Genomic DNA, 21,434 nt, shown 5'->3' with positions numbered 1-21,434 from the left:
CCCCTTCCCTTTTCGCTACAGATGATTCACAGAAAACCTCCAAGAGCCACGTTACTGCTCTCCTGACCATTCTCTCACATTCGTCTGCGCACTCAGAAATTACTGAGAGCAACACACGCACACAGACACACAGAACATCCCCACACAGCCGCTTCTCCTAAGGAAATGGCATCAAAAAGCTGCAGGCAGGAAGAGCAGAAGAGGAACGTGGGCATGCTGAGAGAACTGCTTTGGGAAGCAAGGAAAGGCCATCTGAGGCTCCTGGGTTAAGGCCCTTCTGCAGAGGGTGCCAGCGATGCCATCTCCTTTGCCAGCTCTTCCTGTGTGGGGAGAAGCACAGGGGTTGAAGGTGAAGGGCTGAAGCTCTTCACAAGTTTGAGGCTCTGCAGGATCTGTATCTTTTATGGAAATGCTGGTAGGTAACGAGGCTGGAACTGCTTTGGAAGGTTCCCATAGTCTTGGGGTGCTTCTACAGCCGTTGTGCTTTGTGGTTGCGCTTGTGAATGTTGAGATGAGATCTGCGTTTAAAGCTCTTTGCACACTCCGGACACTGAAAGGGTCTCTGTCCTGTGTGGATACGCTGGTGGCGCTTCAGTGCAGAACTGCTTTTGAAGCTCTTCCCACACTCAGGACACTGAAAGGGTCTCTCTCCTGTGTGGATGCGATGGTGGCAGGTGAGGTGGGAACTCCTTTTGAAGCACGTGCCACACTCACAGCACTTGTAGGGTCTCTCCTCTGTGTGGGTTCGCTGCTGCTGCTTCAAGTCAGAACTGCTTTTGAAGCTTTTCCCACACTCACAGCACTTGCAGGGCCTCCCTTAACTCGGATCTTCTTTTGAAGCTCTTCCCACACGCGGGACACTGAAAGGGTCTCTCCTCCATATGGATGCGCCGATGCAGGTTCAGTTCAGAACACTTTTTAAAGGCCTTTCCACACGCAGAACACTAAAAGGTCCTCTCTCTTGTGTGGATGAGCTGGTGCTGCTTCAAATCAGGCCTTCTTTTGAAGCTCTTCCCACACTCAGCACACTGAAAGGGTCTCTCTCCTGTGTGGATGTGCTGATGGCAGGTGAGGTGGGAACTCCTTTTGAAGCACTTCCCACACTCAGAGCATTTGTAGGGCCTATCCTCTGTGTGGATAAGCTGGTGCAACTTCAATTCAGAACAGATTCTGAAGGTCATCCCACACTCGGGACACTGAAAGGGTCTCTCTCCTGTGTGGATGTGCTGATGGCAGGTGAGGTGGGAACTCCTTTTGAAGCCCTTTCCACACTGAGAGCACAGAAAGGGTCTCTCTCCTCTGTGGATGCACTGGTGCTTCTTCAATTCATAACTGCGTTTGAAGCTCTTCTCACACGCAGGACACTGAAAGGGTCTCTCTCTTGAGTGGACGTGCCGGTGGAAGTTGAAGTGGGAACTTCTGCTGAAGCTCTTCCCACACTCTGAGCACTTGTAAGGTCTCTCCTCTGTGTGGGTGTGCTGGTGCAGCTTCAATTCAGAATTGCTTTTGAAGCTCTTCTCACAAGCAGAGCACTTGTAGGGTCTCTCTCCTGTGTGGATGCGCTGGTGCACCTTCAATTCATAACTGCTTTTGAAGCCCTTCCCACACTCAGAGCACTTAAAGGGTCTCTCTCCTGTGTGGATGCGTTGGTGGCAGGTAAGGTTGTAACTGCTGTTGAAGCCCTTCCCACACTCAGAGCACTGAAAGGGTCTCTCTCCTGTGTGGATTCGTTGGTGGCAGGTGAGGTGGGAACTCCTTTTAAAGCTCTTCCCACACTCACAGCGCCTGTAGGGTCTCCATCCTGTATGGATGCATTGGAGACGTTTCAGTTTGGCTCTCCGTTTGAAGCTCTTCCCACACTCAGAGCACTTGTACAGGCTCTTCGTTGCATGCATGCACTGGTGGTTAATGACACTGGAATCTATTTCCAAGCTTTTCCCACACTCAGTGCATGGATTCTGCTTTTTCATCTGACACACATCCTTGCTCCTGGGCTCTACGTCCTGCTTTTCATCTATGTTGAAGTGCAGTGGGCTCCTTCCTTTCTCTTCCAGATGCTTTCCCAGTGCCTTCTTGATGTGCTCACCCTGACCTTGCTCCAGGCCTCCTGCGACATCCCTTCTGATTTCTCCCACACAGGCACTACCCCACCGCCTTTCGGCCACACCACTTTCCTGCACATCCTCCAGTATATCTGTAATCCCAGTTCCTGCTGGAGGAAAGAGGAAATCCAGAAATTGCACACGGTGCCCAAAATAAAACACAGACAGAGAGGACTCTTCCAGCCCCAGCCTCCTCCTTCCCTCCCTCCAGCAACTCACCTGGGCTCAGGTCTCCTGGCACGGCCTCCAGGCTACGCACACCTGGGATCCAGGGGTCTTCCCCTCCTTCTAGCAGGGAGATCAGCCCAGGCTTGGGGGCTGGAAGAGGAGCTTCAATGACAGAAACAGGGGAGATGAGAGCATTTCCATCATTGCGGCACAGTGACTGTTCAACATCTCCACTGTGTGTCCCTCCCCATGGACAAAGCACAATTTGGCCCTGAATGACACTGGGGCCACAGCTTCCTTTGGAGCAAAGAAAGCTTTTACATCTCTGGAAATTATGAAGGGATATTTGCTTTAAAATTATCTGTACAATAGCATGCTTCTTGCTTACAATATATCAGTGAGCATGGCATCAAAATATTTATGGCAATTGAATGGAAAATCCTAAATTCTAAAGGAGTAACCAGCGAGTCATCTCTTAGTTGGAGCTGGTGGCACCATGCAATGCAACAACACAAGGGCTGTTTGTAGGAAACTGATCATCCCCCTTCCTGCTGCTGCTTACTAGCCAGCACTGACTCTGGGGCTTTTATCACAGTGCTGAGCACAAGAAGGCCTCCTGAAACTCATGCTACTCTGTGTTTGTTTTATTGCTCTTATTGTGGTTTTAGTCAATATGTAACTGCATGGCAGTTATTCAAGTCCCGGCATGCAGAGGCTCATTCAGCACACCCAAAGCAGACCTAACGAGGAGGAAAGGCAGCAAAGCCCTCACCCAGCCAGGCCACGCACTGGTACGTCTCCAGCATCACGTCCCGGTAGAGCGCTCGCTGCGCAGGGTCCAGCAGCGCCCACTCCTCCCTGCTGAAATACACGGCCACCTCCGCAAAGCTCACGGGCTCCTGCAAGCAAAGAGGCTCCTTGCTGGCAACAGCCAAGGCCCAGGGAAGCAGCTCGCACACGACACAAACTCCCGTCCCAGCCGCTTCTCCGGCCCCAGCACACGCATGCTGGCTGAGGGCACCTCCCTCTCCCCCTGCATTCACATCCCTCGCCCCTTGGCCTCTCCTGCCTGCTTCCCACAGCCCCTACCTGACACCGATGTGCTGTGGCCATTTGCTGCTCTCCTGCAGCCTGGGATGATCACGCCTGGAAGGCACAAGTTGAACTGGAGCCTGCAGGAACAAGAGAAAGGGTCATCTCACCCCAAAACAGGGAGCAGCCCAAGCACCCCTCGAGCTCTCCTGCACAGCAGCGCGCTGCACAACAGGATCTGCGACTCAAGCAGAGATGGCTCTCGAGGTCACAGCTGCACAGAGATCCCTCGCAGCTTGATGTCGAGAATCCTTCTTGATACAGATCTTCTGTATCAGACTCGTGGTTACTTTGGAGCTTTGTGAGCTTCTCTAAGGTTATGTCTTAGTGTGACTGGGAACATAGGATTCCTCCCACATAAAGCCTTGGCTAAGCCAGGGACTCAGAATGGACCCAGCCATATCCAAGCTCCTTACCTTTGTGCCTTGAGAAGTTGACGTCGGATGTGGGCGCACTCTGAGCCTTGGGACTCCTTGAGCCAGTGTCAATCCAACGCGGTTCTGGGAAGCTGAGCGTGCAGTTCGGGCAGCAGTGTTAGGATTACCAATGGAAATGGAAGCAACTGTTGCGTATCAAACTGCCACAGCCAGTGTTGGCTCCCAGGTGAGAAACGTATGTCAAACACTCACTCTGCAATCATACATTGCCACAAAACGCTGTTCCCAACCCCCACAGAAACAGGGAGGCTGCTGTGCATGTACTTCATGCAGCTGCTCACCTCCGTGAATCAAAAAACACCGACATTCCCCAATACTCCTTTTCCGCTGCGGCACAGGCTGGAAGTTCTGATGTTACAGCACATTTGGACAAACAACAAAGATCTCTCATTCTCACCCACAATCCTTTAGGCCACACTTACGGGGCTTTTACTGTTGACCTCCTTTGCAAAGTGCAAAAGGAGAAGTGGCCTCAACGGATGAAGAGAAGGCGGAGGTACTGAATGAGTTCTTGGCCTCAGTCTCCACTGGCAGCCAGGACTCCAGTATTTCTCACCTCCCTGAGCCCTGCATCCCTAAACCTCCAGCTGGGGACCGGCGGAGTAAATCCCTCCCCACTGTAACTCGGACTGCAAGTCCGACACCGCCTCATCAGACTGAATGCAGAAGTTTGCTGGAGACACCCAGCTGAGCGCTGCGGTTGACACGGTGGAAGGAAGGGATGCCACTGAGAGGGACTTCAACAGGCTTGAAAGGGGGGCCCGGGTGAACCTCATGAGGTTCAACACCGCAAAGTGCAAGGTTTGGCACTGGGGCCCGAGGAATCCCACCCATACATACAGACTGGGAGGAGCATTCTTGGAGAGCAGCCCTGCAGAGAAGGACCTGGGGGTTCTGGGGGATGAAAGACTTCACATGAGCCAGTAGTGTGCTCTTGCAGCTTGGAAAGAAAACGGCATCCTGGGCTCCAGCAGAAAAGGGGTGGCCAGCAGGGACAGGGAGCTGATTGTCCCTCTCTACTCTGCCCTCCGGAGGCCCCACCTGGAGTACTGTGCGCAGGCCTGGAGCCCCCAGTACACAAAGGAGAGAGAGCTGGTGTAGAGCGTGCAGAGGAGAGCCATAAAGATGATCAGAGGGCTACAAAGACAGGCTGAGGGAGCTGGGCTTGTTCAGCCTGGAGAAAAGAAGGCTGAGGGGTGACCTCATTGCAGCCTTCCAGGACCTAAAGGGAGCCCATAAACAGGACGGGAGGGGAGGCAACTCTGTGAAAGGGCAGATAACAGCAGCACAAGGGGAAATGGTTTAAGCTGAAGGAGGGCAGCTGCAGGTTGGGTGTCAGGGTGAAGTTCTTTACTCTGAGAGCGGTGAGGTGCTGGAACAGCTGCCCAGAGAGGCTGTGGATGCCCCGTCCATCCCTGGAGGTGTTCAAGGCCGGGCTGGATGGGGCCCTGGGCAGCCTGGGCTGCTATGAAACGTGGAGGTTGGTGGCCCTGATAGCAGCAGCGGGGTTGGAGCTTCATGAACCGCGAGGTCCCTTCCAACCCGGGCCATGGTGTGATGCTCTGCACTTCCTCCCAAGCAGCACCCAAATGGATGGCAAATGGAAACGCCGTGCCCACGCTGCCACGGGGTGAGGGAGGAAAGGGTGACGCGCTCCGCCCCGCTCCGCCTCACCTGCTCTGCTGGGAAGAGGCGGCCGTTCTCCTGGAAGCGGCACCGACGGCTCCGTCTCTGCCCACAGGGCTGAGTCCCGTCCCGTCCCGCCCCGCCGGAAGACACGGCGTCCGTGGCCGTGAGGGAAGAGGAGTTCTGGGCTCAGTTGGGCTGGGACGACCGGCGGGGCTGGGCCGCTGGCCGGGCGGGTGGCCGCCACTGGGTTTGGGCAGTGTGGCACACAGCATTTGGTTGCGTTTCATTGGTAACAAAAAGCACCTCACCGCCTTCCTTAAGGAGGGTCTGTGTACGTCCAGTTGTATCTCCGGGCTCCTATCGCTCACGTGCTGAGCAGTCCTTTCTCGGCCAGGCAGCCCCGTCCCTTGTGGGCACTGCTCTTTGTTCTCCGGGCCGTGCACCTTCTCCCCGGTGGGGGGAGGGGAAGGAATGTGCGGGTGGGGGGATGTTGGCTGGATCTGAGTGAGGAGGAGTTGAGGTACCGTCTTCCCTTCCCTTCCCTTCCCTTCCCTCCCCTTCCCTCCCCTCCCCTCCCCTTCCCTTCCCTCCCCTTCCCTTCCCTTCCCTTCCCTTCCCTTCCCTTCCCTTCCCCTCTTGTGTCCATTTCTGTCCAGCTGTTGGAAATATCCAAATAATTTTGTCAGGACAGTATCTCTGATAAAGCAGACTTTATTCCCAATTGCAATGGCAGGCATCCCACAAGCAGAAGAGCGTTCTTATGGGTATGGACATGACAGCTTTTGTACCTTGTTTCCCCCCCCAGACACCCCTTGCCTCCCCTGTTTCCCCACTGGCTGGGTGCTCCAGGTTCACAATCTTATCAAAAGGTTTACATTTGTTAATCACTTGTTAATTTGTGTGTCATGTGGTGTCAGTCAGCAGCAGTCCTTTTGTCTCTAACATGTCTCAGTACCCTTCTCATTCGTACTGATGTGGTGATTTTCTTCAGAGTCTTTGTTAGACAAAGAGTATGGAGGGAGGTGCCAGATCTTCCCCAATATGTTCTTCAGGCACTCCCTAAGGCGTGTTACGAGTTGTCCTTTTAATTTGTGCAGGACGTTCTTGCAATGTGTGTGACATATGTATATTTTTTCATGCAGTCTATACATAAGTTGTTATTGGCATATATATGTATGCTGTTAATTGTTTAACTTCTCCTCCTTTAATTCTCTGTTGCTCAGGCCCTGTCTATCCAGCACCAAAAGCTAGCAGTTTTCCAACATCAAGGGGTTTGTGATTTGCGAAGATATCTATTACGTCTACCTGGCCTTTAACTGAAGGCCCAGAAGGTTTTCAGATGGCTGGACAGACAGGAGCTTCAGTCTTTGTGCTTGTAACTTACTCCATCTACCTAATCTCGATGGATATCTCTATATCTATATGTATGTATATATTATTTTACTTATATGCTGAGTATGCGTTTCTGGGGAAGGTTTATCTAGAGGACGAGCAATGCAAAGTACCTGAGAACCCTGCTAAAGTAGAAAGACCCCTGAAAAGAGGTATTAATTGTAATAAAGGACCCAAATGGTAGCAGAGGCCATGAAATTAACAGAATTCTTATCTTGTTCTGATTGGGGAACAACATTCAACACCCCCACTCCCACCACCCGGGCAATAGCCTTCCCTTTTTCACAACTCACTCCAGTCTCTTTTGCCACGTCCTTCAGCCATCCCACAACAGCTGTGGGAGACTGCAAAGCTCCTCAGCACAGATCTGCCCTTTGGCAGCCAGGCATGCCTTACAGCTCCTCAACACCTCGAGCAAGGAGAGCCATGGAGATTGGGCTGACTGTGTGGACACAGTCAGTGGGTAGATTCGAACCATTTGGTTTTCCATCTGTGTCATTCTAGGAATTCCAATCCCACCTATGCAGGTGAGTTTCTACAGGGGAGATAAGAGGTGACTGTCCTTGCACACTGCCCTGGCAGAAACGTGCCACCTGGCAGAGGGTTTCCAGTGGCTGTGACACATCCCACTCTGGACTCTCCTTTGACTGTCCGCTCAACACCTTGACTGCAGCTGACAGAGAGCAACATGCAGAATTCGCATCCAAAGAGGAGAAAGAAGAGCAGCAGAGAAGAAGAAGGATTTTGGCTGCAGAGCTCTTCCTCTACTCAAGGGATTTGTAAGGTTCAAAACACAAAGCCACAGGTCGTAACCAGGCTGGGGTTTTGGCTGAAGCTCCTCACAAGTTTGAGGTTCTGCAGGATCTGTACCTTCTGTGGCAGTGCCGGTCGCTAATGAGGCTGGAACTGCTTTTGAAGGTTCCCAGAGTCTTGGGGTGCTTCTACAGCCGTTGTGCTCTGTGGATGAGCTTGTGAGTGTTGAGATGAGATCTGCGTTTAAAGCTCTTTGCACACTCCGGACACTGAAAGGGTCTCTGTCCTGTGTGGATGTGATGGTGCTGCTTCAATTCAGAACTGCGTTTGAAGCTCTTCCCACACTCAGGACACTGAAAGGGTCTCTCTCCTGTGTGGATGCGATGGTGGCTTGTGAGGTTAGAATTGCTTTTGAAGCCCTTCCCACACTCAGAGCACTTGTATGGTCTCTCCCCTGTGTGGATGCGCTGGTGCAGCTTCAATTCAAACTTCGTTTTGAAGCCCTTCCCACACTCAGAGCACTGAAAGGGTTTCTCTCCTTTGTGGATGCGTTGGTGGCAGGTGAGGTGGGAACTTCTGCTGAAGCTCTTCCCACACTCTGAGCACTTGCAGGGCCTCTCCCCTGAGTGGATGCGCTGGTGCAGCTTTAACTCGCATCTTCTTTTGAAGCTCTTCCCACACGCGGAACACTGAAAGGGTCTCTCCTGTCTGTGCCTGCGCAGGTGCTGCTTCAAGTCAGAAGGGCGTTTGAAGCACTTCCCACACTCAGAGCAATGAAAGGGTCTCTCTCCTGTGTGGATGCGTTGGTGGCAAGTAAGGTTGCAACTGCTGTTGAAGCCCTTCCCACACTCAGAGCACTGAAAGGGTCTCTCTCCTGTGTGGATGCGTTGGTGGCGGGTAAGGTTGTAACTGCTGTTGAAGCTCTTCACACACTCACAGCACTTGTAGGGTCTCCATCCTGCGTTAATGCATTGGATGCATGTCAGTTTGGCTCTCCATTTGAAGCTCTTCCCACACTCAGAGCACTTGTACAGGCTCTTCGTTGCGTGCATGCACTGGTGGTTAATGACACTGGAATTTATTTCCAAGCTTTTCCCACACTCAGTGCATGGATTCTGCTTTTTCATCAGACACACATCCTTGCTCCTGGGTCCTTCCGCCTGCTTTTCACCTATGTTGAAGTGCAGTGGGCTCCTTCCTTTCTCTTCCAGATGCTTTCCCAGTGCCTTCTTGATGTGCTCACCCTGACCTTGCTCCAGGCCTCCTGCGACATCCCTTCTGATTTCTCCCACACAGGCACTACCCCACCACCTTTCGGCCACACCACTTTCCTGCACATCCTCCAGTATATCTGTAATCCCAGTTCCTGCTGGAGGAAAGAGGAAATCCAGAAATTGCACACGGTGCCCAAAATAAAACACAGACAGAGAGGACTCTTCCAGCCCCAGCCTCCTCCTTCCCTCCCTCCAGCAACTCACCTGGGCTCAGGTCTCCTGGCACGGCCTCCGGGCTACGCACATCTGGGATCCAGGGGTCTTCCCCTCCTTCAAGCAGGGAGATCAGCCCGGGCTTGGGGGCTGGAAGTGGAGCTTCAATGACAGAAACAGGGGAGATGAGAGCATTTCCATCATTGCGGCACAGTGACTGTTCAACATCTCCACTGTGTGTCCCTCCCCATGGAGAAAGCACCATTTGGGCCTGAATGACACTGGGGCCACAGCTTCCTTTGGAGCAAAGAAAGCTTTTACATCTCCGGAAATTATGAAGGCATATTTGCTTTAAAATTAACTTTACAACAGCATGCTTACTATCTTAGAATATATCACTGATCGTGGCATCAAAATATTTATGGCAATTGAATGGAAAATCCTAAATTCTAAAGGAGTAACCAGCGAGTCGTCCAGTTGCTGGAGCTGGTGGCATCAGGCAATGCAGCAACACAAGGGGTTTTTAAAGTAAGCTGATCTTCCCCCTACTGACTGGTGCCTGCTGGCCAGCACTGACCCTGGACTTTTATCACAGTACTGAGCACAGTAAGACCTTATACATCACACACTTCTCTGTCTTTCGTTTGTTTCTATTATTGTGGCATTGGTTAGGAAGAAACTGCAGAGCTATTAGTGTAGGCTCGGAATACAGAAAGTCATCCTGCACAACCAAAGGAGCCCTAACGAGGAGGAAAGGCAGCAAAGCCCTCACCCAGCCAGGCCACGCACTGGTACGTCTCCAGCATCACGTCCCGGTAGAGCGCTCGCTGCGCAGGGTCCAGCAGCGCCCACTCCTCCCTGCTGAAATACACGGCCACCTCCGCAAAGCTCACGGGCTCCTGCAAGCAAAGAGGCTCCTTGCTGGCAACAGCCAAGGCCCAGGGAAGCAGCTCGCACACGACACAAACTCCCGTCCCAGCCGCTTCTCCGGCCCCAGCACACGCATGCTGGCTGAGGGCACCTCCCTCTCCCCCTGCATTCACATCCCTCGCCCCTTGGCCTCTCCTGCCTGCTTCCCACAGCCCCTACCTGACACGGATGTGCTGTGGCCATTTGCTGCTCTCCTGCAGCCTGGGATGATCACGCCTGGAAGGCACAAGCAAAACTGGAGCCTGCAGGGACAAGAGAAAGGGCAGGGCAGCTGGGAAGCAACGCAGCAGTCCCTGTCCCAGCCCAGCCCTCCCCAGCCCATCTGCAGGGCACTGCCTCTGGGATGGCACACCAGGCCTCGCACAGGAAGACAACCAGCAACAGCACTGCTAACGCTCTGGCTCAAAGAGATGAACCATCACAAAACTGTCTCAAACTGCGGGGCTGAGAGAACTCATAGCTGACACTCTCTTCAACAGCTGAGGGCACACGGACTGTGTGCCTAAAAACAAAGCATGGCAAGGAGTCGGTCATCTCATCCCAAAACAGGGAGCAGCCCAAGCACCCCTCGAGCTCTCCTGCACAGCAGCGCGCTGCACAACAGGATCTGCCCTCGAGCAGGGATGGCTCTCAGGGTCACACCTGCACAGAGATCCCTCGCAGCTTGATGTCGAGACTCCTTCTTGATACAGATCTTCTGTAATAGACTCATGGTTACTTTGGAGCTTTGTGAGCTTCTCTAAGCTTATGTCCTATTGTGAATTGACTTGAGATAGGAAAGGAAACTACTCTGAGCCCCTTGACTCAATGGGAGGGCCACCTGGATGTGTGTTTGTATCCCTATCCTCTATGCAGTAAAGAACCAAGTGTATCCTGCCATCTCCAATCTTGTTATGTCACTGCTACATCACTGCTGCACTGCTGTATTATATCCATAAATATAAAACTGTTATCAGCATAGTGTCAGGTTTGGAAGTAACATATAAAGCAAAGGAGAACTGCACCGCTCCTCCCTGAATCAAAAACGACCAAAAAATATTCCACAGTATTTCTGGCAACACTGCTGGCTCACGTTCAGTCTAGCATCAATCAATACCCCCAGGTCCATTTCCTCTACAATAATGGCTCACATTGCTCAGGTAAGGAAGTGCAGAACTGGAAGGCGTTAATGGGATGGTACGCACACCTCAAATAAATGGGATGGCTTACTTGAAACAAACACAAAAATCAAACAACAAAACATCCTACCAAACGGAGAGTATTTTTTCTTCTCCTGAGAAGAGAGAGGATCTGACACCATTGCAGCCAAACCAGCCTGTGACGGTCAGACCACCACCTACCGCTGCTGTGCTGGTAATTCTAACTGAACCGTGTAGGCAACTTATTGAATAGCAGCAGTGCCAGACAGAACAATTCAGGCATCGGGGGATTTATCCTTCTTTGGAACGGCGTCACCTGTTCAGAATTCCCCACCGAGACGATTCCCTGCTTTTCATAGCAGCCCTGGGATGGCAACTGCAACTGCTGTGCGCACGCTGCTACTCGGATAGATACTGGGATAGTGCCACTCTTGTTAACCTGAGCACAGGAGACCTCTCCATAGGCACTCAATGCCTGTCTTCAGTACGCACTGACTATGAGAACAAATTCTAACAACAACTTAGAATTCTCATCCGTGGCCACGCACGGAAATGAAGCCCACTTAAAGACAGAAATGGAAGTGAATGGCACTGGGATAGTACCAGTGTAGCTGCTTTTCCCACTTGCTACGGCTGATGCAAATGTGAGTGACTGTAGTGTGGATAGGGAGAGAGACACATCCTGCTCACAAGGCCCTTCTCCCCCTCACGTCCTCCTCCAGCTTCTTCCCGCAGCTCCCTTCTTCAGCCTGGCCTTGCTCACAAGGCCCTGCACAGGAAGACAATGCACAACACAACAGGTAACACTCTGGCTAAAACACATTAACGGCCATAAATCTGTCTGAAAACGGGCACTGAAAGAACTGATAGCAGAGCCATGCTTCAACAGCTGGGGCACAACGGAGCACGCTCTGAGCCTCGGGACTCAGCGGGAGGGCTTCCACTATGGTTGTGTTTACCCCTGTCCTCCTTCTCCCTTAGCAGTGAGATATGCAGTGTAGCTGCTTCCAGTCCCAGCTGCCAGCCAGCCAGCCAGCCAAGGACAGAAATACCTTGCAGCCGTTCCTCCCCTCGCCTTCGCAGCTCTTCTCCCTGCTGGGCAGAGCTGAACATTCTGCTGCCAGTATTTCAGCCCTCGGCCCACCCCATCTGACAGCGCAGGGCCTGAAGGCACACGCTGGGTGCGTGCCAGCTGAACCCACCTGCACCGAGAATGCTTCCCATTCAGCTGAGCACGCAGTCTGCGCTCCCTTTGCGGGGACAGATGTTGCCTGCTGGGTCCCCGAAGGGAAACTGAGTTGAAGGCTTCCATGGATCCATGTGTGCAGAGCTGCGCAGTGAGGTCATCTCATGTCTCCTGTGGCCCAGAGGAAGAAATGTGAGGTCATCTCGTGTCTCCCGTGGCCCAGAGGAAGAAATGCAGTCCCAGCTGTGTTGCGTTCCAGAAGCCCAAGTGGGCAGCAGAGCACACTGAGCTCCTCTGCTCACTTCCTCGCTGTCCCAGCTCCAACCCCTTCCTGTGCCCCTCGGGGCCCAACCCGGGCTGCAACTCACCTGGGAACCGCTGCTCCTGTCCCGGGGGAAACGAGAGCCTCCCGGAGCGCGGGGACAGTCCCACACAGCGTCAGGGGATTGGTAAGAAAAAGCAGTCTTATCCAATAACGGGAAACAAACCTAACAGAACGAACAACTACTCAATCAAATTACTAAGCATTAATGCCGCTGAATCGAGTAAACTATTACTTTGTTCGCAGACTTTAGGGAGGAGCGCAGGAACCATAGGAATGCGAGGTCCTTGAAGGCGTGTGAAGGTAAGTAGAGCCGCTGTTTGCTATATAATGGGTGAGAATCCCGTGAAGATAAGAAGGCAGAGCTGCTATTGTGACACAATGCAACCCCCTAAAGGTTTTGCAGCTGCCCTCATCCAACGACCACCTGATGGGCCCACAGACCCTCCCCAAATTCTAGGACGACTGCTCAGAGGAGGGGGACATCCAATGCAAATGTAACCGATGTCTTGGGAATAGGAGCAGTACCCTACGCCTAGAAACGTGCAGTGGCCTCATTCCATGATGTGCGAGTAAGGAGGAGATATCCCTCTGGCAGCCGGTGCCGCAATACACACACCTGCTTTATGACCTTCCATGGGTGATAGAGTGATGGCTATAGTGTGGGATGGCTAAAGGACGTGGCAAAAGAGACTGGAGTGAGTTGTGAAAAAGGGAAGGCTATTGCCTGTGTGGTGGGAGTGTGGGAATTGAATGTTGTTCCCCAATCAGAACAAGATAAGAATTTGGTTAATTTCATGGCCTCTGCTACCATTTGGGTCCTTTATTACAATTAATACCTCTTTTCAGGGGTCTTTCTACTTTAGCAGGGTTCTCAGGTACTTTGCATTGCTCGTCCTCTAGATAAACCTTCCCCAGAAACGCATACTCAGTATATAAGTAAAATAGTATATATATACATATAGATATAGATATATCCATCGAGATTAGGTAGATGGAGTAAGTTACAAGCACAAAGACTGAAGCTGCTGTCTGTCCAGCCATGTGAAACACTTCTGGGCCTTCAGTTAAAGGCCAGGTAGACGTAATAGATATCTTTGCAAATCACAAACCCCTTGATGTTGGAAAACTGCTAGCTTTTGGTGCTGGATAGACAGGGCCTGAGCAACAGAGAATTAAAGGAGGAGAAGTTAAACAATTAACAGCATACATATATATGCTAGTAACAACTTATGTATAGACTGCGTGAAAAAAAATATATGTCACACACATTGCAAGAACGTCCTGCACAAATTAAAAGGACAACTCGTAACACGCCTTAGGGAGTGCCTGAAGAACGTATTTAGGAACATCTGGCACCTCCCTCCATACTCTTTGTCTAACAAAGACTCTGAAGGAAATCACCACATCAGTACGAATGAGAAGGGTACTGAGACATGTTAGAGACAAAAGGACTGCTGCTGACTGACACCACATGACACACGAATTAACAAGTGATTAACAAATGTAAACCTTTTGATAAGATTGTGAACCTGGAGCACCCAGCCAGTGGGGAAACAGGGGAGGCAAGGGGTGTGTGGGGCGGGAAACAAGGTACAATAGCTGTCATGTCCGTACCCATAAGCACGCTCTTCTGCTTGTGGGATGCCTGCCATTGCAATTGGGAATAAAGTCTGCTTTCTCAGAGATACTGTCCTGAAAAATTATTTGGATATTTCCAACAGTTGGAAAGAAATGGACACAAGAGGGAAGGGAAGGGAAGGGAAGGGAAGGGAAGGGAAGGGAAGGGAAGGGAAGGGAAGGGAAGGGAAGGGAAGGGAAGGGAAGGGAAGGGAAGGGAAGGGAAGGGAAGGGAAGGGAAGGGAAGGGAAGGGAAGGGAAGGCGGTACCTCAACTCCTCCTCACTCAGATCCAGCCAACATCCCCCCACCCGCACATTCCTTCCCCTCCCCCCACCGGGGAGAAGGTGCACGGCCCGGAGAACAAAGAGCAGTGCCCACAAGGGACGGGGCTGCCTGGCCGAGAAAGGACTGCTCAGCACGTGAGCGATAGGAGCCCGGAGACAGAACTACACGTACACAGACCCTCCTTAAGGAAGGCGGTGAGGTGCTTTTTTTACCAATGAAACGCAACCAAATGCTGTATGCCACTCTGCCCCAATCCAGCGGCGCCCCGCCCAGGCAGTCGTCCCAGCCCAACTGAGCCCGGAACTCCTCTTCCCTCACGGCCACGGACGGCGTGTCTTCCGGCGGGGCGGGACGGGACGGGACGGGACTCAGCCTTCGCTTGGCTCCGCTGCTCTGTGTCCCCCACGCCTCGCTCTGCCCTGCCCTGCCCTCCCCTCTCCTGCTCTCCTCTTCTCCCCTCCCCTCCCCTCTCCTGGAGGTCTCTCCGAACGGCACCGTTGCCGCTGTGTCGCCTCCCGGGCTGCTGCTCCCGGCTCATCCCGGGACGGCGCTCAGCCCTGTGGGCAGAGACGGAGCCGTCGGTGCCGCTTCCAGGAGAACGGCCGCCTCTTCCCAGCAGAGCAGGTGAGGCGGAGCGGGGCGGAGCGCGTCACCCTTTCCTCCCTCACCCCGTGGCAGCGTGGGCACGGCGTTTCCATTTGCCATCCATTTGGGTGCTGCTGGGGAGGAAGAGCGGAGGATCACACCATGGCCCGGGTTGGAAGGGACCTCGAGGTTCGTGAAGCTCCAACCCCGCTGCTGCTATCAGGGCCACCAACCTCCACGTTTCATAGCAGCCCAGGCTGCCCAGGGCCCCATCCAGCCCGGCCTTGAACACCTCCAGGGATGGACGGGGCATCCACAGCCTCTCTGGGCAGCTGTTCCAGCACCTCACCGCTCTCAGAGTAAAGAACTTCCCCCTGACACCCAACCTGCAGCTGCCCTCCTTCAGCTTCAAACCATTTCCCCTTGTGCTGCTGTTATCTGCCCTTTCACAGAGTTGCCTCCCCTCCCCTCCTGTTTATGGGCTCCCTTTAGGTCCTGGAAGGCTGCACTGAGGTCACCCCGCAGCCTTCTTTTCTCCAGGCTGAACAAGCCCAGCTCCCTCAGCCTGTCTTTGTAGCCCTCTGATCATCTTTGTGGCCCTCCTCTGCACCCTCTCCACCAGCTCTCTCTCCTTTGTGTACTGGGGGCTCCAGGCCTGCGCACAGTACTCCAGATGGGGCCTCCGGAGGGCAGAGTAGAGAGGGACAATCAGCTCCCTGTCCCTGCTGGCCACCCCTTTTCTGCTGGAGCCCCGGATACCCTTTGCTTTCGAAGCTGCAAGACCGCTCTGCTGGCTCATGTGAAGTTTTTCATCCTTGAGGACCGCCAGGTCCTTCTCTGCAGGGCTGCTCTCCAGGACTGCTCCTCCCAGTCTGTATGTATGCCTGGGATTCCTCGGGCGCCAGTGCCAAACCTTGCACTTTGCGGTGTTGAACCTCATGAGGTTCACCCGGGCCCCCCTTTCAAGCCTGTAGAGGTCCCTCAGGATGGCATCCCTTCCTTCCACCGTGTGAACCGCAGCGCTCAGCTGGGTGTCTCCAGCAAACTTCTGCATTCAGTCTGATGAGGCGGTGTCGGACTTGCAGTCCGAGTTACATTGGGGAGGGATTTACTCCCCCGGTCCCCAGCTGGAGGTTTAGGGATGCAGTGCTCAGGGAGGTGAGAAATACTGGAGTCCTGGCTGCCAGTGGAGACTGAGGCCAAGAACTCATTCAGTACCTCCGCCTTCTCTTCATCCGTTGAGGCCACTTCTCCTTTTGCATTTTGCAAAGGAGGTCAACAGTAAAAGCCCCGTAAGTGTGGCCTAAAGGATTGTGGGTGAGAATGAGAGATCTTTGTTGTTTGTCCAAATATGTTATAACATCAGAACTTCCAGCCTGTGCCGCAGCAGAAAAGGAGTATTGGGGAACGTCGGTGGTTTTTGATTCACGGAGGTCAGCAGCTGCATGAAGTACATGCACAGCAGCCTCCCTGTTTCTGTGGGGGTTGGGAACAGCGTTTTGTGGCAATGTATGATTGCAGAGTGAGTGTTTGACATACGTTTCTCACCTGGGGGCCAACACAGGCTTTGGCAGTTTGATACGCAACAGCTGGTTCCATTTCCATTGGTAATCCTAACACTGCTGCCTGAACTGCACGCTCAGCTTCCCAGAACCGAGTTGGATTGGCACTGGCTCAAGGAGTCCCAAGGCTCAGAGTGCTCCCACATCCGACCTAGCCTTCTCAAGCCACGAAGTTAGGGAGCCTGGACATGGCTGGATACACTCCGGGTCCCTGGCTTAGCCAGGGCTTTATGTGGAGGGAATCCTATTTTCACAGTCACTCTAATACATAACATTAGAGAAGCTCACAAAGCTCCAAAGTAACCATGAGTCTTTTACAGAAGATCTGTATCAAGAAGGAGTCTCGACAGCAAGCTGCGAGGGATTTCTGTGCAGCTGTGACCTCGAGAGCCATCCCTGCTCGAGGGCAGATGCTGTCGTGCAGCGCGCTGCTGTGCAGGAGAGCTCGAGGGGTGCTTTTGCTGCTCCCTGTTTTGGGGTGAGATGACCGACTCCTTGCCATGCTTTGTTTTTAGGCACGCAGTCCGTGTGCCCTCAGCTGTTGAAGTGAGTGTCAGCTATGAGTTCTCTCAGCCCCGCAGTTTGAGACAGCTTTGTGATGGGTCATCTCTTTGAGCCAGAGCGTTAGCAGTGCTGTTGCTAGTTGTCTTCCTGTGCCTGGCCTGGTGTGCCATCCCAGAGGCAGTGCCCTGCAGATGGGCTGGGGAGGGCTGGGCTGGGACAGGGACTGCTGCGTTGCCTCCCAGCTGCCCTGCCCTTTCTCTTGTCCCTGCAGGCTCCAGTTCAACTTGGTCCTTCCAGCCGTGATTATCCCAGGCTGCAGGAGAGCAGCAAATGGCCACAGCACATCGGTGTCAGGTAGGGGCTGTGGGAAGCAGGCAGAAGAGGCCAAGGGGCGAAGGATGTGAATGCAGGGGGAGAGGGAGGTGGCCTCAGCCAGCATGCGTGTGCTGGGGCCGGAGAAGTGGCTGGGACGGGAGTTTGTGTCGTGTGCGAGCTGCTTCCCTGGGCCTTGGCTGTTGCCAGCAAGGAGCCTCTTTGCTTGCAGGAGCCCGTGAGCTTTGCGGAGGTGGCCGTGTATTTCAGCAGGGAGGAGTGGGCGCTGCTGGACCCTGCGCAGCGAGCGCTCTACCGGGACGTGATGCTGGAGACGTACCAGTGCGTGGCCTGGCTGGGTGAGGGCTTTGCTGCCTTTCCTCCTCGTTAGGGCTCCTTGGGCTGTGCTGAATGAGCCTCTGCATGCTGAGCCTAGAATAATCTCTCTGCAGTTACTTCTTGAGCAATACCACAATAATCGCAAGAAACGACAGACAGAGATGTGTGAGGTTTTAAGGGCTTAGTGTGCTCAACACTCTGTTAAAAGCCCCTGGTTGAGTGCTGGCAAGCAGGCAGCAGCCTGGAGAAGGAGGATCAGCTTTCTGCAAACAGCCCTTGTGTTGCTGAATTGCATGATGCCCCCAGCTCCAGCAGCCAGTTCACTCCCAGGTTACTCCTTTAGCATTTATTGGCTCTCTATTCCTATCCCTTCAACACTTTTGAAGCCTTGAGCATAGAGCAGTTGGGAAAAAATTGAAGTAAATGTTCTAAAGTATACGTGGTTGCCCGCTATCATTTACCGTGGGGATGGACACACTGCAAAGTTTTTGGGCAAGCACCTACACCAGAATCAGGGGAACACTCTCATCTCCATATTTCTGTCATCAAAGCGCCACTTCCAGGCCCCAAACCCGGGCTGATCTCCCTGCTTGAAGGAGGGGAAGACCCCTGGATCCCAGGTGTGCGTAGCCCAGAGGCCGTGCCAGGAGACCTGGGCCCAGGTGAGTTGCTGGAGGGAGGGAAGGAGGAGGCTGGGGCTGGAAGAGTCCTCTCTGTCTGTGTTTTATTTTGGGCACCATGTGCAATTTCTGGATTTCCTCTTTCCTCCAGCAGGAATTGCGATTACGGATATACTGGAGGATATGCAGGAAAGTGGTGTGGCCGAAAGGCGGTGGGGTAGTGCCTGTGTGGGGGAAATCAGAAGGGATGTTGCAGGAGGCCTGGAGCAAGGTCAGGGTGAGCACATCAAGAAGGCACTGGGAGAGCATCTGGAAGAGAAAGGAAGGAGCCCGCTGGGCTTCAACATAGGTGAAAAGCAGGCTGAAGGACCCAGGAGCAAGGATGTGTGTCAGATGAAAAAGCAGAATCCATGCACTGAGTGTGGGAAAAGCTTGGAAATAAATTCCAGTGTCATTAACCACCAGTACATGCACACAACGAAGAGCCTGTACAAGTGCTCCGAGTGTGGGAATAGCTTCGAACGGAGAGCCAAACTAACACGCCTCCAACGCATTAACGCAGGATGGAGAGCCTACAAGTGCTGTGAGTGTGGGAAGAGCTTCAGCAGAAGTTCCCACCTCACCTGCCACCAACGCATCCACACAGGAGAGAGACCCTTTCAGTGCTCTGAGTGTGGGAAGGGCTTCAACAGCAGTTACAACCTTACCTGCCACCAACGCATCCACACAGGAGAGAGACCCTTTAAGTGCTCTGAGTGTGGGAAGTGCTTCAAACGCAGTTATGAATTGAAGTTGCACCTGCGCATCCACACAGGGGAGAGACCCTACAAGTGCTCTGCTTGTGAGAAGAGCTTCAAAAGCAATTCTGAATTGAAGCAGCACCAGAGTACCCACACAGAGGAGAGACCCTACAAGTGCTCTGAGTGTGGGAAGTGCTTCAAAAGCTGTGCTGACTTGAAGCAGCACCAGCGCACCCACAGAGGAGAGAGACCCTTTCAGTGTCCTGTGTGTGGGAAGCACTTCGAAAGCAGTTCTGCCCTGAAGCGCCACCAGCGCATCCACACAGGAGAGAGACCCTTTCAGTGTCCGGAGTGTGCAAAGAGCTTTAAACGCAGATCTCATCTCAACACTCACAAGTGCACCCACAGAGCACAACGGCTGTAGAAGCTCCCCAAGACTATGGGAACCTTCCAAAGCAGTTCCAGCCTCGTTACCTTCCGGCACTGCCACAGAAGGTACAGATCCTGCAGAGCCTCAAACTTGTGAGGAGCTTCAGCCAAAACCCCAGCCTGGTTACGACCTGTGGCTTTGTGTTTTGAACCTTACAAATCCCTTGAGTAGAGGAAGAGCTCGGCAGCCAAAATCCTTCTTCTCTGCTGCTCTTCTTTCTCCTCTTTGGATGCGAATTCTGCATGTTGCTCTCTGTCAGCTGCAGTCAAGGTGTTGAGCGGACACTCAAAGGAGAGTCCAGAGTGGGATGTGTCACAGCCACTGGAAACCCTCTGCCAGGTGGCACGTTTCTGCCAGGGCAGTGTGCAAGGACAGTCACCTCTTATCTCCCCTGTAGACACTCACCTGCTGTGGGGCAACAGGTGAGGACCCAAAGGAAACCTCAGCTGGGCCGATACGTTGCCAGGAAGGAAGAAATTCTGTTGGCTGGGAGTGTGGGAAGAGCTTCATCTGGAACTCAACCCTCAGGAGACCCCAGAGAACCAACGCCGGGGAGAGTCCCTGTGAGTGCCTTGACTGCAGGAAGAGATCCGTCCAGAGCTGGGAGCTCATCACACACCAGTGGATCCACGTGAGGAACCCTACAGACGTGCAGCCTGCAAGAAGAGCTTTGGCCACAGCTCAAACCTGCTGAGGTAGCAGAGTGTCTGCAGTTGGGTGAAGTCCAGGACATGCCTGCACCAGTGAGTTCACGTGGCAGGAAGCCTTAGCAATGCCTCGAGTGTGAGAAGGGCTTTGTGCAGAGCACGAAGCTCCTCCCTTGCAGGAGATGGCAGTCGTGGCAGAAGTCTACAAACATCCCATGTGTGGGAAGAGCTTCAACCACAGCTCCCAGCTGAGCAAGCACCAGGGGATCCACTCACGGCAGAGACCATAGATGTGCCTGCACTGCAGGAAGAGCTTCATCCAGAGCTCAGTCCTCGTTAAGCATTGCCCAGTCCACGTGAGACGGTGGCCCTGCAAGTGTCTCTCCTACAGGAAGAGTTTCTCTCAGGGCTGGAACCTCATTTCTCCCCACACAGGAAGAGCTGGCAAAGGAGATGGCATCGCTGGCACCCTCTGCAGAAGGGACTTAACCCAGGAGCTTCAGATGGCCTTTCCTTGCTTCCCAAAGCAGTTCTCTCAGCATGCCCACGTTCCTCTTCTGCTCTTCCTGCCTGCAGCTTTTTGATGCCATTTCCTTAGGAGAAGCGGCTGTGTGGGGATGTTCTGTGTGTCTGTGTGCGTGTGTTGCTCTCAGTAATTTCTGAGTGCGCAGACGAATGTGAGAGAATGGTTAGGAGAGCAGTAATGTGGCTCTTGGAGGTTTTCTGAGAATCATCTGTAGTGGAAAGGGAAGGGGGTGAATAAAGTAGCTGAGTTGTTCTGGAGCTTTCTTCACTGTGTTCTTGTTTCTTGTTCTTAAAGTGAATGTCAGCGTGTGGAATGAGGAGAGGGATAGGAGAGGGATAATATTCCACCTCTGCACACACTGGAATCAGCACAGCCACAGGCAGAGCTCCCAAGGGAACAACCAGCCCCCGTGGTGCCAATGTGCAAGGCTGTTATGCATTTCTGGTTTTTCATGTTGGAAACAGAACGTTGGAGGCCCTGTGTGCTTCAGCATCATCAGCATGTGTGAGACGTGGTGGGAATGGCCCTGTGAGGGGTGTGCTGTGTGTGATGGATGGCTCTGGGCTCTGCAGGCTGGAGATCCACTCAGGGCAGAGACCGTAGAAGTGCCTGCACTGCAGGAAGAGCTTCATCCAGAGCTCAATCCTTGTTAAAGGGTAAAAAAAATCCATGTTAGTCCATATGA

General features: G+C 53.2%; 3 protein-coding genes across 5 annotated transcripts; 1 reads left to right on the top strand and 2 right to left on the bottom strand.

Moving 5' to 3' along the window:
* Positions 1 to 759: 759 nt before the first annotated feature.
* LOC121107784 (zinc finger protein 501-like) lies at positions 760 to 12,651 on the bottom strand. The gene is made up of 6 exons (XM_046904738.1): positions 12,624 to 12,651; positions 11,673 to 12,426; positions 3,360 to 3,442; positions 3,043 to 3,169; positions 2,322 to 2,432; positions 760 to 2,212 (listed from the first exon to the last, which is right to left on the bottom strand). The coding sequence occupies exons 3-6, from the start codon at positions 3,381 to 3,383 to the stop codon at positions 945 to 947; spliced, it is 1,530 nt and encodes a 509-aa protein (XP_046760694.1). The 5' UTR covers positions 3,384 to 3,442; positions 11,673 to 12,426; positions 12,624 to 12,651; the 3' UTR covers positions 760 to 944.
* On the bottom strand, positions 7,747 to 10,201 carry LOC121107783 (zinc finger protein 420-like). Of its 2 annotated transcripts, none has more exons than XM_040653897.2 (4): positions 10,090 to 10,201; positions 9,773 to 9,899; positions 9,052 to 9,162; positions 7,747 to 8,942 (listed from the first exon to the last, which is right to left on the bottom strand). In XM_040653897.2, exons 1-4 carry the CDS (start codon positions 10,111 to 10,113, stop codon positions 7,762 to 7,764), a joined length of 1,443 nt encoding a protein of 480 aa, XP_040509831.2. In that variant the 5' UTR covers positions 10,114 to 10,201; the 3' UTR covers positions 7,747 to 7,761. The 2 variants fall into 2 exon arrangements, with proteins under 2 accessions (XP_040509831.2, XP_046760695.1); XM_046904739.1 differs by having other exon boundaries at positions 7,747 to 8,939.
* Positions 12,652 to 14,568: 1,917 nt separating the features above from the next.
* On the top strand, positions 14,569 to 21,006 carry LOC107049738 (zinc finger protein 664-like). Of its 2 annotated transcripts, none has more exons than XM_040653878.2 (5): positions 14,569 to 15,108; positions 17,407 to 17,489; positions 17,680 to 17,806; positions 18,338 to 18,448; positions 18,558 to 21,006. In XM_040653878.2, exons 2-5 carry the CDS (start codon positions 17,466 to 17,468, stop codon positions 19,568 to 19,570), a joined length of 1,275 nt encoding a protein of 424 aa, XP_040509812.1. In that variant the 5' UTR covers positions 14,569 to 15,108; positions 17,407 to 17,465; the 3' UTR covers positions 19,571 to 21,006. The 2 variants fall into 2 exon arrangements, with proteins under 2 accessions (XP_040509812.1, XP_040509814.1); XM_040653880.2 differs by having other exon boundaries at positions 14,851 to 15,108; positions 18,561 to 21,006.
* The last annotated feature ends 428 nt before the right edge of the window (positions 21,007 to 21,434 follow it).

The sequence above is a fragment of the Gallus gallus genome, chromosome 29 (assembly GCF_016699485.2).
Source record: "Gallus gallus isolate bGalGal1 chromosome 29, bGalGal1.mat.broiler.GRCg7b, whole genome shotgun sequence".
NCBI classification, from domain to species: Eukaryota; Metazoa; Chordata; class Aves; order Galliformes; family Phasianidae; genus Gallus; species Gallus gallus.
This window is presented reverse-complemented; position numbering and strand designations above follow the sequence as displayed.

What these genes read in the sequence shown, in the direction of transcription:
- LOC107049738 (XM_040653878.2), top strand. Translation starts at nt 17,466, where the DNA reads ATGGCCACAGCACATCGGTGTCAG. An exon ending in CCACAGCACATCGGTGTCAG is followed by an intron (nt 17,490 to 17,679) that starts GTAGGGGCTGTG and finishes CTTTGCTTGCAG; the next exon opens with GAGCCCGTGAGCTTTGCGGA. An exon ending in GCCAGGAGACCTGGGCCCAG is followed by an intron (nt 18,449 to 18,557) that starts GTGAGTTGCTGG and finishes TCTTTCCTCCAG; the next exon opens with CAGGAATTGCGATTACGGAT.
- LOC121107783 (XM_040653897.2), bottom strand. Translation starts at nt 10,113, where the DNA reads ATGGCCACAGCACATCCGTGTCAG. An exon ending in CCACAGCACATCCGTGTCAG is followed by an intron (nt 9,900 to 10,089) that starts GTAGGGGCTGTG and finishes CTTTGCTTGCAG; the next exon opens with GAGCCCGTGAGCTTTGCGGA. An exon ending in CCAGTGCGTGGCCTGGCTGG is followed by an intron (nt 9,163 to 9,772) that starts GTGAGGGCTTTG and finishes CTGTCATTGAAG; the next exon opens with CTCCACTTCCAGCCCCCAAG.
- LOC121107784 (XM_046904738.1), bottom strand. Translation starts at nt 3,383, where the DNA reads ATGGCCACAGCACATCGGTGTCAG. An exon ending in CCAGTGCGTGGCCTGGCTGG is followed by an intron (nt 2,433 to 3,042) that starts GTGAGGGCTTTG and finishes CTGTCATTGAAG; the next exon opens with CTCCTCTTCCAGCCCCCAAG. An exon ending in GCCAGGAGACCTGAGCCCAG is followed by an intron (nt 2,213 to 2,321) that starts GTGAGTTGCTGG and finishes TCTTTCCTCCAG; the next exon opens with CAGGAACTGGGATTACAGAT.